Source organism: Delphinapterus leucas, chromosome 14, assembly GCF_059928025.1.
Source record: "Delphinapterus leucas isolate spDelLeu-1000000601 "Yukka" chromosome 14, BTC_Dleu_Yukka2, whole genome shotgun sequence".
NCBI lineage: Eukaryota > Metazoa > Chordata > Mammalia > Artiodactyla > Monodontidae > Delphinapterus > Delphinapterus leucas.
Genome location: NC_143142.1, coordinates 71,983,159 through 71,997,389, shown reverse-complemented (window position 1 = coordinate 71,997,389; position 14,231 = coordinate 71,983,159). Strand labels below are relative to the sequence as shown.

General features: G+C 37.9%; 1 protein-coding gene across 5 annotated transcripts in view; it reads left to right on the top strand.

Annotated features, from left to right (window-relative positions):
* The first annotated feature begins 2,362 nt into the window (after positions 1–2,362).
* Positions 2,363–14,231, top strand: part of TXNL1 (thioredoxin like 1) — a 51,946-nt gene continuing 40,077 nt past the window's right edge. The window contains exons 1-3 of one of the 5 annotated variants that reach the window (XM_089895229.1): positions 2,365–2,636; positions 12,253–12,466; positions 13,002–13,098. In XM_089895229.1, the coding sequence (XP_089751355.1) occupies positions 13,042–13,098 (57 nt within the window). In that variant the 5' untranslated portion in view covers positions 2,365–2,636; positions 12,253–12,466; positions 13,002–13,041. Of the gene's footprint in view, positions 2,732–12,252; positions 12,467–13,001; positions 13,099–14,231 lie in introns of all 5 variants that reach the window. The other 4 variants (XM_089895228.1, XM_089895227.1, XM_089895226.1 and 1 more) reach the window with 4 other exon arrangements.

The window sequence follows — 14,231 nt, the reverse complement described above, 5'->3', positions numbered from 1 at the left end:
ACAGCAGTGTGTTTCTCCAAGGACAGCCTCAGTAGGCTAGGAGTTCTACTAACAGGCAGGAGTGATTCTTACTCCCAGCCTTCATATTTGGAGACAAGACCTTTAAGGAGGTAATAAGGTTAAATGAGGTCATGAGGGTGGGCCCCAATCCAATAGACCTGGTGTCCTTATAAGAAGAGGGACATCAGGAGTGTACATGCTTGTGTGTGTGCATGAGGACACAGTGAGAAGGTGGTTATCTACAAGCCAAGAAGAGAGGCCTCAGGAGAAACCAACCCTGCTGACACCTTGATCTTGGATTTCCAGTCTTCAGAGCTGCAAAACAAATTTCTGTTAAAGTCACCCCATCTGTGGCATTTTGTTATGGCAGCCCTAACACACCACTATTTATAAATATCTTTTATTGAGCACCTTATATTCTAGTTCTTTATGTACCTCATCTACTATTACTTTTAACCTTCACAATCCTAGAAAGTAGGTATTATTAATCCAATTCTCATGGACAAGAAAGTGAAGTTCAGAGAGGTTAGTGGCTTGTCCACGGCCACAAAATAATAAGTAGCAGAGATTTATTATTGAACCTTTTGTCTCTTTGAGTCTAAAGCCATTACACTGTTCTGGTATCACATGAGAAAGGGACAGAGTTACGAAGGCTCTGGCTGTGTTCAGTTAGGAATAATTATGTTTCTGCAGCACACTTAGGCTTCTCTTTTCACATTTTTTGGGCTTCAATTACCACCCAAACTGATGACTCTCAACTCTGCAGCTTTCGCCTACTCTTTTCTTTACTTTCAGACTCATCCTTCCTACTACCTAACGTACACCTCACCTGGATGTCCTTCTGGCATCTCATATCAGTAAAAAGAGCCAGAAGGTTGAAATATTTGCATTATCCTACACTCCTTCCTTTGTCATCTCACCAAATTGGTCGGCCTGCTCACTCAACCCTGTGGTTTTTATCTTCTAATTGTTTCTCAAGTATATCATTTGACTGCAGCTGCTCCTGTAAGTCAGTTCCTGGAGTACAGTAAACTCCTAAAGTGGAGTTCCACTGCTTTTCGTCCTCACTGCTACCTCCCGCGCTTTTTTTTTTTTTTTTTTTCTTTGCGGTACGCGGGCCTCTCACTGTTGTGGCTTCTCCCATCGCGGACCACAGGCTCCGGACGCGCAGGCTCATTGGCCATGGCTCACAGGCCTAGCCGCTCCGCGGCATGTGGGATCTTCCCGTGTCCCCTGCATCGGCAGGCGGACTCTCAACCACTGCGCCACCAGGGAAGCCCTCCCGTGCTTTTTCTAAAGACACTTGTAACCACAAAATTGTCCTGCAGTGACCACTCCATTGTCTTCATGTTAAAATACAAATTCCTTTCCTAGTTATCATCTGACCTTCACCTTCCTCTTCAATTTCATCACCCCAGCTAAAAACAAAGGTAAATCATTTGATTTGTCTCCTAGCCTAATATTTAAATGAACACTAGACCGCCTTAACTTGAACACCGGCTTGACTTTGCCTTAGGTGTGTGAACTTTGGAAAATTAGGGCTGTTGTGAGGATTAAATGAGCTAATACACATAAAGAGCTTGGATGTTGCCTGGCACATAATTTGTTAACTATTATTATTATTATCATCATCATCATCCCCATCCCTCTCAACCCATGCATTGCATTTGCATTGCTGCTTTCTCGGCCTGGAGTACCCTATCATCTCTTACCATCCGGCTATGCCCTTCTTTTTTCCTTATCAAGATTCGATTCAGGGGTCACATCGCCTAGCAAATTTATCCTGCCCCATCCTATCTCATTTGTTTCCACCGTTTCCTTTGCAAACTTCTTTGTTACTGTAACTATTGTTTGCGTCTATCACCAGACTGTGAGTTCCTAAAGGAGAGACGGTGTTTTCATGTTTTTAGGCACAAGTGAAAGGTGAATAACATTAGTATTTGCCGCATGAGTACCCAGAGAGCGCCCAAGTGTAATGAGATCCCTCAATAAATGTTCCTAAAGTCTACTTTGTCTAGTGTGGCGACTTGTCCCGAATATGAGACAGGACTATACTCAAAGCATTTCCAGCAGGGAACTTAATACCTTAGGCAACAGCCAAGAACCCCGGAGAAAAAACGGTTCTTTTCTCACTTTCCCACAGGGAAACTCCTCGGTGAAACACCCTGGTCTCCGAACCGCGGAGGAATACACGCACTTAAGTGCAATCTGCGCCTGCGCCTGTGCCTGTGACCGCTCCGCTTCTGCGCCTGCGCCGCTCCAGCCAATGAGGGGCTCCTCAGTCGGGGGTGGGGCCACGGGTTGCGCTTTAGGATTGGACAGTGGGAGCAAACGGACGGCGCGGAAATGACGTCAAGGTGCGTAAGGGCCGGCGGCCCGGCTGCGCGGTGGCTGCCGGGTGCCGCACGCCTTTCCTTTCCTCGCTTCTGCCTTTTACCCCCGCTCCTATCCCCGCCCCCACGGCCGCTCCGCTCCCTGGCGTGACTCGGCATTGAGAGCCCCGGGAGAAGACTCCGCGGTCGCTACTTCCTCTGCCCAGGCCTCGGCCTTCCTGAGCCTCCCTCCTTCCTCTCCCGGGTCTTCTTCAGTTTTGAAGCCTGTGGCTTCGCGGCGGCCCTGCCGGACTTCTGAGAATGGTGGGTGTGAAGCCGGTTGGGAGTGACCCGGATTTCCAGCCGGAGCTGAGCGGCGCGGGCTCCAGACTCGCTGTGGTCAAGTTCACCATGCGAGGGTGAGTCCGGGCCCGAGCCCAGTGAGTCCCGGCTGTCTGTGCTTTTCTTTCTCTGTTTCCCGATCCCGCCTGCCTTGTGGTCGTGTTCTGCTGCGGAATGTCCGGCGCTGGGCGCAGCCCAAGGCCACTGCCCGGTTAGGCCTCAGTTCCTGGGTGTGAACCCCCGTTTGTGCACCGGGGCGTCTCTGGCAGGCTCGGAGGCCTGGCCGACCGCATTCCCCAGCCCGCGAGATCCCCGCCTGCTGTTTCTGAGTCCTCGGAAGGGGTCTGCTCTTGGGGGTGACCCGGCTCTTTCCTTTCTTGTCTGTGGGAGTCTCCCACAGCCACCCCTGCTTGCGCCTGTCCCCTTCTTTCCCGGGATGCAGCTGTCACTTGCATCTTAGAAACTTGCAGAATTTAATTTACCCAAACGGTTTGATTCTCTTCACCACCTGCATATGTGGAAAACTGTAGGAAGATTCAGCTACCCAACTAATCCGCGGAATGCTTAGAACTAAAGCTAATGCATTTTAAATTAAGTTAATGTTGGGTCAGGATGCTTTTTAATTTTCTTAACGTTTCTGTTACTTCTTTGATTTGTAAGTTTGTAAGTTAGGCCACTTTGTGTAAGTTGCATCTGATCACGGAAATTATAGTAGGTATATATATACAGTACACGTAGACAGGTGTCCAGATATCTGGCTTTGACCAAGTAGACTCCATTTTTGACTTGATGATTTAAGAGGACAGGGCACTTGAAAGATGTTATCTGGCTTTGGTAAATCTCAACATAATTCATAGGTCGCAGAGCTGGCGGATCTTCCATGTTGGGTCCCTGTATGAGAGTGATGTGCTGGAAATAGACATTCAGAACCAAGATTTCAGCGAGCTTGTGTATTTGCTTACCTCCCCTTGTGTATGTCAGTGTCCAGTGGGAAGGATTAGAAGTCTCCTCTTGATCTACCTTGACCCCCTGGTGTTATTTACACTTACACTAACTTGGAGAAGTCTACTACAAATACCACTGTTTATGCAACACATTTTGTTGTCCAGGTAACTGTATAGACATAAGGCAGTGTTTTGAGTCTTAGAGCAAAAAGTGATTCAAACCTATCGAACGTGATTCTATAAATGTTAAATATACAGATGGTGGCATTAGGATTAGATTAGGTTTGGGGATGGAGGGATGTAGGTAGAGATGAAAACAAGTTAGGACTTACCTTGGGACCAATCTCTCTCATACAGAATTGGAAAGGGGGGGATACATTAGATTTTAAGGTTCGTCTTCCCAGTTTTGTTGATTTTATCATGACCATTCTTAATATGAGGGAATACCTATATACATTTGTTAAGTCCTAGGTGGAAGTTGGAAAAAGGAAGAGATGATTTTAACAACGAACCTCATTTTTAGTTCACTTTTCTAATTCTAGTTAGTGGGAGTGTTTATACTTTTGTGCCTCAATGATATACTCTCTTTTCCCCTTGACCATAGCAGGGGGAGAGATGAAGAGTAATACATGATTTATATGAAGTGAGAAAAGTTACTGTCATCCCACTTTAGGCCAAGAACATAGTTTTCTCAACCACCTGTTTCTCCATTTCCTTTCCATCCCTACTTGAAGCCTTATTCCTTATTCTCACCTGCCGTGCTTTGTCCATCCTATTATTTTTACTAAAACACTATACAGATTGTCATTCTTCTGTTTAAGAATCTTCAGTGGCTCTCCAGTATTTCAGTTGTTTTTTTAATTGTAGTGAAATACATGTAACATAAATTTGCCATTTTAAAATATACAGTTCAGTGACATTAAGTACAATCACTATACACACACACACACACACACACATACACACACACATACACATATTTTTTAATCTTTTTGGCCGCGCTGCGTGGCATGTGGGATCTTAGTTCCCCAACCAGGGATCAAACCCGCACCCCTTGTATTGGAAGCGTGGAGTCGTAACCGCTGGACCGCCGGGGAAGTTCTAGTACATTCACAATGTTGTACTGTCATTACCCCATCCATATCCTAGAATCTTTTCATTATCTCAAACAGAAACTGTGCACGCATTAAACAGTAATTCCCATACCTTCTCTCCACTGCCCCCAGCCCCTGGTAACCTCTCTTCTAGTTTCTGTCTCCATGAATTTGCCTATTCTTGATAACTCATTTAAGTGGAATTATATAATATTTGTCCTTTTGTTTATGGCTTATTTTAGCATAGTGTTTTTAAGATTCATCCATGTTCTAGCATGTGTCAGATTTTCCTTCCTTTTTAAAGCAGAGTAATATCCTGTTGTATATGTATATGTACATATACATATGTATATGTACATATACATACAACATTCTGTTGTATGTATATACCGCATATTTTGATGGACATTTGGGTTGTTTCCATCTTTTGACTAGTGTAAATAATACTGCTCTGAACATTGGTGTGCAAGGATCTCTGTGAGTCCCTGCTTTCAGTTCTTTTGGGTGTATGTCTGTGAGTGGAATTGCTAGATTATATGGTAATTCTGTATATAAGAAACCAGCAAACTATATATTGAGAAACCAGCAAACTATTTGCCCACGGTGGCTGCACAAGTTTGCCTTTCCACCAGCAATGCAGGAGAGTTCCCATTTCTCTACATACCAACTTCTTTTATATTTTAGTGGCCATCCTAGATGAGTGTGAAGTGGTATCTGGTGGTTTTGATTTGCATTTCCTTGATGACTGGTAATTTTGAGCATTTTTTCTCATGCTCGTTGGTCATTTGCCTTTGGAGAAATGTCTGTTCAAGTCCTTTGCCCATTTTGAATTGGATTGTTTGTTTTTTTGTTGTGGAGTTGTAGGAGTTCTTTATATATTTTGGGTCTTAATCCTTTTTCTGATATATCATTTGCAAATATTTTCTCCCATTGGTTGCCTTTTCAGTTTCTTGATGGTGTCCTTTGATGCACAGAAGTTTAAAAATTTTGCTGAAGTCCAATTTATCTATGGTTTTTTCTTTTGTTGTTTCTTGTGCTTTTGGTGTCATATTCTGGAAATCATTGACAAATCCAGTGTCATGGAGATTCCTCCCTATGTTTTCATCAAAGAATTTTATAGTTTTTACTCTTAAGTTAGGTCTTCGATCTATTTTGAGTTAATTTTTATATATGGTGTTAAGTAAAGGTCCAACTTCATTTTTTTGCATGTGGATATCCAGTTTTCCCAGCACCATTTGTTGAAAAAACTGTCTTTCACCCATTGAATGGCACCCTTCTCTAGTATTTTTTTAAGCAATTAAAATAGTTGTCACTTACATCAAATTTGGTCTGTGTAAGGGACTTATTGGAGCACTTATTGACTTCTGCAGTCCTCAAAATAATGTTTAAAATTATCTCCAATTTACAAATGAGGAAGTTGAGTCAGAAGGAGATTAAATGACTTGTTTAAGGTCCCAGTGTTGAATGTACTCTTTGGGTTGTGAAGTGCTGTCCTGTTCTTCCCAGCCTAAGCAGAAGGGACATGCAAGTTCACCTCTGTATTGCATGGAGCCTGACATTTTTTAGTAAATGTTGCCTTGAATAAGCTTTGCCTGCAAAATCCTTTGATGGAAGTCAGTTCAGTTCACACTCTGATATTCATTTCCCTACCTGTAAAGTGGGAATAATAGCATGTAGACTAACCATATCGTTTAGAGAATGAAATTATATATGTGCATTATATACTGTGGTAACATATTTTTGTAACTGGTATCTCCAAACTATTACTTCTTAAATATACCCGGATACACTTAAGTGGTCATAAACAGTGCTAGTTTTGTTATCACTGATGGGTAAATGCCAAATTTAAAAGGATATGCATTTTCTTTCCTGTGAAACTCAGCAATGAGTGACTTTTATCTTGAATTCATGAGTGTACTACTTTTGTAGATATGTTTACCATATATTCAGTTTTGGGTTTCTTAAAACTTTTATTGGAGTATAGTTCTTTACAATGTTGTGTTAGTTTCTACTGTACAGCAAAGTGAATCAGCTATAGGTATACATATATCCCCTCTTTTTTTGGATTTCCTTCCCATTTAGGTCACCACAGAGCATTGAGTAGAGTTCCTTGTGCTATACAGTAGGTTCTCTCAGTTTTCTTAAAGCAGATCTTACTTTGTAGTTGGTTAGGTGTTATTGTTACCATCCAGTTAGAATGTCAGTGTACGTTAGGATGGTGAAATCTAACGATTATGATAGTTTGTCCCAATAATACATTGTATAATAGTATTAATTATATATTGTAAAATTGCTGTGGACTGAAGGTACTTTACCATAATACAGAGTTAGGAGGCCCAACAGTTCATAAGGACTGGGCAGATTATATTAGGGAGTGAGGTGGGTGGCTGTAAGATAACTAGCGAATGGTGAGGCCCTAGAGAACATGTAGAGAATGTAAAAAAATATTTTTATTTAAAAAAAGTATAGCAGGCATGCAAAAATGTATACAAATCATTTAAGTGTAGAGTCTGATAAATTTTCGCGGTGATCACACCCGTTTAACCAATACACAGGTCAGGAATAGCTGCGTAGCACAGTCACATCCCCACCCCCGGCAACCTCCTGCAGGCTCCTTCTCATCACTCTCGAACTTTAACACTGTAGACTAATTTCGTCTGTATTTGAACTTTATAACAATGGTATCATATAGTATGTAACCTGTCTGGATTCCTTTCAAGAGCATATAAATAGTCTTAATCTTGGCAGTTAATTTAGAAATAACCAAAAAAAAAAAAAAAGCACAGTGTAGGCCACTGTTTTGGGGGTTTTGAAATAGCAGTTAAGAGTTGGGTTTTGTGATCAAATTTCAGCCCTGTACTTCATTGTTCTTGTCTTTGAAATGAGGAATGGTAAAGCTTAAATGAATTTAAACGTTTTATAAGTTACCTAACATATAATAAATGCTTAATGAACGTTAGCTATTTTGTGTTACTAATAGGACCAGTTATGGTTATGCCTGTCCATTAGTAAATATAAGACATCTAGAAATAACCTGTTTTAAAGTTATGCCCCGCAGAAAAATAAACTTTTAAAATACGCCTTCAGAAAGCACATACATTTTCCACACCCACACCAGCTGAATGTGTTTACACATATTACTGCTCAAGGTGGAGCACTGACTACTTTAGCGAATAGGAAAGAATAGCAAGTTCTTGAAATAAAATCTATTTATATTATGACAGTAAACACACATTTTTTTGTTTTAATTTATTTTATTGAAGTATAGTTGATTTACAGTGTTGTGTTAATTTCCACTCTACAGCAAAGTGATTCAGTTATACATAAATATGCATTCTTTTTCATATTCTTTTCCATTATGGTTTATCACAGGGTATTGAATATGGTTCCCTGTGCTGTACAGTAGGACCTTGTTGTTTATCCTGCAGAGTTCTTCTTAAAAGTAATTTTTACAGAATATTTCCATGGTAGCTGTGTGGTACCAGGTGCTTGTATCAGAAGACAGGAATGAAGAATTTTCATAGTGACTTTTCTATAACTTAAAAAGTTAAAAATAGATTTCATAACTGAAAATGACATGCCTATTAACAATTTCCTTCCATTTTCTCTGTTCCAGCTAGGTTTTTTAACATCTTTAGTTTGATATAAAGCCTTTATGTATTTAGGTTTTATCAATAAATAATACCTAATTCAGCAGACTATGAAAAACTGTAGACACAAATCTTACTAAGAACCTAACGTGGTGCTTTCAAAGAAAGCTGATCTTGGATTGGCTTTAGGAGTTAACTGTTCTAGTTGTGGTCCTGCCATTAACTGGAATGTCTGACCTTGATCAAGTCGTTCAACTTTTCTGGTCTTCACTTCTCATTTATTGAATGATTGTGTTAGGTTAGGTCAGTTTTAAAGTTTCAGTTTTGTGGGTTTGGTTCTTTACGTTTTGCAGAAAGCTAGAGGGTTGTCTGCTGAGGTTTTTCTCAAAAAGCATAAGTCAGAGTCTTTCTTACATATTGGACCTAACAGATCAGCTTTCCAACAAAAAGAAGTTCAGAGGTGGAAAAAGAACTTTTTTTTTTTCTTTCTTTCTTTCTTATTTAAGCCTCTGGACTAGATGGTCTGGTCTCTTTTACAACAAGTTCAAAGGTCCTGAGGTTATGTACTGTCTAAAGACTGCAAATCAAGGGCTGTGCAAGAGAAAAAAGTACAATCCTGAAATTTAGGCATACTTGGAGAAAAATATTTTAGAGATAGGAAAGGTCCTTAAAGAATCTAGTCCCTTCTCATTTTATACAGAGAAATCAAATAATTTGTTCATGATCTCAGCAAAAAATGGAACTTTAAGTTTACTTTTAAATGCTAGGGGTAAGCTAGGAAAACATCTTACTTAAAATAACAAATCAGTTCATTTGAGTGATTATAATGTGAAAGTATGCTGCTGTATATATCTATGCTTCTGTGTTCTATGATTTATTTTGATTTTTGACTAAAGTTCCAACCTATGATGGCTAACTAAAATTAAACAAAGGATCTAGATCAGGTTAAATTTTGAAAGGGAACACTTATTTTCAAGGTAGCCATTATTTTAGTACAGTCTCTGTAGCTTCAAGAAGAGTTTCTTTAACTCCAGGTAGCTCATACTTGATTGATGAGTAGAGTGATTATGTCAGTAAGTGTGGAGGTGAGGTTGGTTCATATTCTATTTTTCTTAGGTAGTGAAGAGCAGGAATAGAAATAGAACCTTTAGCAGGAAGGAGAAAAGCCCTCAGCCACAGAGGCAGGCTCCCTTTCAGGTTCCTTTTAAGCAAGTCAAAATTAATTAAATTACACCTGAGCTCCTGGTCCCCAGCGGGGGTCATTCTCATGTTGTGCTTGCTTCCTCCTGTCCCTGCCTGGATGGCAGCCCCATGGGCTCAGAGCTCCCCTTCCATCTGGATACTCACAGCACCTGTAAGCGGGCACTTCCACTCGTTTGTTTTTGTACATTTTAAATATCCTCTGAGGTGTAGCCTCTAGGTCTGAGCCACCTGCCTGTCTGTCCAGGTATTTCCTGAATACTAGTTACTATTTTTCTTAGGAATGTTTTTACAAAGTTGCATGGGTTTAAATTTTTATTTTTAAATTTTTGTTTTTATTTTTTCCATAAGCCGTCTTATTTTCGAAGGCACGCTTTTGCAGAAAGAAGGTTTTTCAGGAATGAGAAAACCTGATACTGTGTGTATACCAGGTATATTTTGTGGTACAGCATGATACCTGTGCTTCATCCATGACTACTGTTTAAATGCAGTTAACATTCAATTCTCTATTTGCAATTTAATATTTTATGAAAATACCTGTTTATCATATAAAAGCAAAGGATACAGAAGTATAGGTAGTTTTAAAAGTCTCCCCTAAACTCCCTTCCTTTTCTAGTCCCACTTTACAGAAGTAATTGTTTATTGTGTGACCCACCTAACTTTTCAATATATATTTATGTACATATATAACATATAAATACATATTTTTAACGTGGTCATAGAAAATATTTTATCGTGAGACTTAGTTTTCTTTTAAACTGTGTAAATTATCCTTATCCTTTGGTGTGAGTGTGTCATAACTTTTTTTTAATTGAAGTATAGTTGATGTACAGTATTATGTAAGTTACAAGTGTACAGTATAGTGATGCACAGTTTTTAAAGGCTACACTTCATTTATAGTTATTATAAAATATTGGCTATATTCCCTGTGTTGTACAATATATCCTTGTAACTTATTTTATATGTTATAACTTTAAAAAATAATTTTCTATTGATTGCCATTTAGATTATTATTTTTACTATTTCAAATATTGCATTGAACGTCCTTATACATATTATTGTGAAATTGAGTAAGTGTTAAGATAAGATTGACTTTTAGAAGTGAGATTGTTGAATCTTGGGTTGTGTTCATTTAAAACTGGTAGATAATGACCAAATGGCCCTTCAAAAAGGCTCTACCAATTTGTACTCCCATCCATAGTGTTTAAGACTTATTAATAACCAGAAGTATTTTGCTAAACTAAACATAGGTTTTGTCGACTGTAAATGTTTGTTCCTTTAAAATTTAGTCTCAGGGCCTATTTCAGCATTGTTAGATCCAAAAATTTACTTTCAGAAGCATCAAGTTTAATATTTAAGAAATTAAGAGTTACTTTCTTAACTTTTTGGTATGAATCTTAAGGATGGCAAAAGGTGAAAATGCTGATTAAAATGTTAAGAGTGGAGAGAGAATCATAGCTTGAATTTGAAAATCTTGTATTTTAGAGTTTGCTTTTCCTTGTGTTCCTATCTGCTAAAGCCAAGGTTTTTCTCATTTTTTGAAACTTTTATTGAGATATACACAGTATACAATTATAAATGTATAGTTTAGAGAGTTTACACAAACTGAATATACATGCACGTTTAATCAGCTTCTGGACAATTAGAACATTTCTAGCCTCTTGAAATCTCTCTCATGCCCTTATCCTGTCACTAACTCTCACAAAAGTAACCATTGTCCTGATTTATAATACCATTGATTTGTTTTGCCTGTGTTTGAACTGTACATAAATGGAATCATATAGTGTACTTCTCTTCTCAGTGTTATTTGTGAGATTCATCCATATTTTGGCATGAGGTTTTACATCACTCATTTTCATTGTTGTATAGTGTTCCAGTATGTGAATAACTACAGTTAGTTTACTTATTCTGTTGTTGAAAGGAACTTAGGTGGTATCCAGTTTTTGGCCATTAGAAATATTGCTACTACCAATATTTTTTCAAAAGCCCTAAGGCAAACATATACAGACATTTCTGTTTTATATACCCTAGAAATGGTCATAAGTAGGCATAAATCTTGCATTAGCAGATACTGTCAGTTTCTTTTCTTACCCCCTGAAGTGGTTATACCAGTTTGCACTGTCACTAACAGGTCAATTGCTCCAAGTTCTTGACAGTACTTCCTTCTCTATTGTTTTAGCTGTTTTGGTGGGAGTAGTTTTATTTTTTTTTAATTAAAAAAAATTTTTTTAACATCTTTATTGGAGTATCATTGCTTTACAATGGTGTGTTAGTTTCTGCTTTATAACAAAGTGAATCTGTTATACATATACATATATCCCCATATCTCCTCCCTCTTGTGTCTCCAAATTTGCATTTCCCTGGTTTCCATAGTGACTGAGGAAGTCTTTTTCTCTTTATGGACTGTTTGGATAACCTCATTTGTCCAGTTTGAGAGTACCCTTTTTTCTTTTGAATGTCAGTCTTCTTATTGATTTGTAGGGGCTTTTTTACATATTAGAGGTATAACTCCTACGTTTGATATGTTTTACAGATATTTTTTACTAGTCTGTGGTTTGTCTTTTCACCCTCTAAGTGGTATCTTGATGAACAAAAGGTCTTAACCTTAATATTTTCCAGCTTATCAAGTATATCCCAACATATCAATTCTTCCCTTTTTTCTTTAGTGCTTTTTGTGTTTTAAGAAATAAATCTGTGCTTACTCCAAGGTTTTGAAAGTATCCTCTGTATTTATTTTTCCTAAAACTGTTGTTTTACCTTTCCCATTTAGATCTGTAATCCATCTGGAATTGGTTTTTGTGTACAGTGTGAGTTAGGGGTAAAGATTCATTATTTTTCCCCCCCATGTGGATATCCATATTGACTCAGCACTGTTTACTGAAAAGACCGTCCTTTCCCCACTGTACTGCTGTGTCAACTTTTTCAGAAGTTCGGTTACTGTGTGTGGGGTGGGTCTGTTTTTGGACCCTTTTCTTTTAAAATTGGTGAGTTTGTTTATCCTTTATACTCTTAATTTTATAAAGCTTTTTGGTAGTTATTAATATCTAGTAATGTAATTTCTTCAGCTTTGAACCCCCAAATGCTTGGGCTATCCTTGATATTTATTTCCCTATAAATTTTAGAATTTAAATTTGTTAATTTTTCCAAGCAAACCTTGGAATTTTACATTGACTTTAAAGATCAAATTGAGGAGACTTGACATCTTGACAGTGTTGAGTTTTCCAGTTCATAGGTATAGTATATTCCTCCATTTATTTAGATCTTTAATTTCGTTCAGTGAGAAGAAAGCTGGAAGACAACACTGTTAGACTTAAAGACTTAATATAAATCTGTAGTCATTAAGACAGTGTGGTACTGATGCAAGTGTATCTAAATAGTACAGCGGAAAAGACAAGAAAGTCTAAAGACAGGTTGATCAGAATGTTTTTAATTCTGCGTTTTAATTGACAAGATCTTTAGAGTATAAATTAGTACAATCTTGGGTGTTATTTTACCAAGCATCTCTTACTTTTCTCACAGGTGTGGACCATGTTTAAGGATTGCCCCAGCATTCAGTTCTATGAGTAATAAGTATCCACAAGCAGTATTCTTGGAAGTAGATGTACATCAGTGTCAGGTAAGGCAAAGAGTCCTTAAAAAAATGTCTTTTTATTTACAAATTGATTTGAAATTCAACATTAATTTCATCCTTTATCTCTTTATGCACTAAGTACTTATTTTTTTGAAGGTAGGATAATATTATGTTAATGTAATTATTACAAATGTTGTTATGGCTGCATTAGTTAAGAAGGGTAGTCCAATGTTAATTGCTTCTGGGTTGGCTAATAATATTTTTCTGGTACAAAACTCATATTATGTTGTTAAACTTAATAGGTCACCTGGCAGTTCTGTGTTTTACATTTCTTTGTTTATTTTTTTGTAAATCTAAAATTATATCTTATACTACAGACAAACTGGTTGATTAGAAAGCCATGGCAGAGAATTCTTGGATATAGTTTGTTTTGAATTGATCAGTTATAACCCTAGCTCCAAAGCTGCATACTCAGCAGGAAGTTTAAAATGTTGGTTACTATTGATTGAGCCACAGTGTTGTAGGTAGATTGCCCTGGTTACTTAGTCAGCATGGCTGTGTGACAGTTCTGCATTTGCATATCTAGATGTATGGAGGAATTGTTAGAGAAAAAAATTTTTTGAAGGCTTCTTCCAACACTAAAAATGTAGTCTTTTGACATACATAAATAACAGCTCTGTAACTTTTTTTTTTTTCCAGTGAAGCTTTTGTCTTTGATACATTTCTGGGTTGGAAAAAAATCTTAGAATGTTACATAGCTTGCAGATAAGTATTTTGGGGATTTGGTGCAAACTCTATGTTACACGTTTATTGTTTAGTACTTATATCGCATACTTCTGGACAGCAGCCCTGGCCTTATTTTGCCTTATTTTAAGTAGTCACTGTCTCTGATCTGGAAGTGCTGTCTTCTGGAGCTGTGTGGTCCTGTACAGTAACCACATGTGGTTGGGTACTGAGTACTTGAAGTGTGGCAAGTCCAAAGTGAGATGTGCTGTAAAATACACATAGGATTTTGAAGGCTTAGTATGAAATAAAATACGTAAAGTATGTCATTAACTTTTTACATTGACTATATGTTGAATTGCATATTTGGATTTACTAAAATAAATTATTAAAATGGATTTCAGTTGTTTCTCTTTACTTTTTTCTTGTGGATACTAGAATATTTAAAATTACAT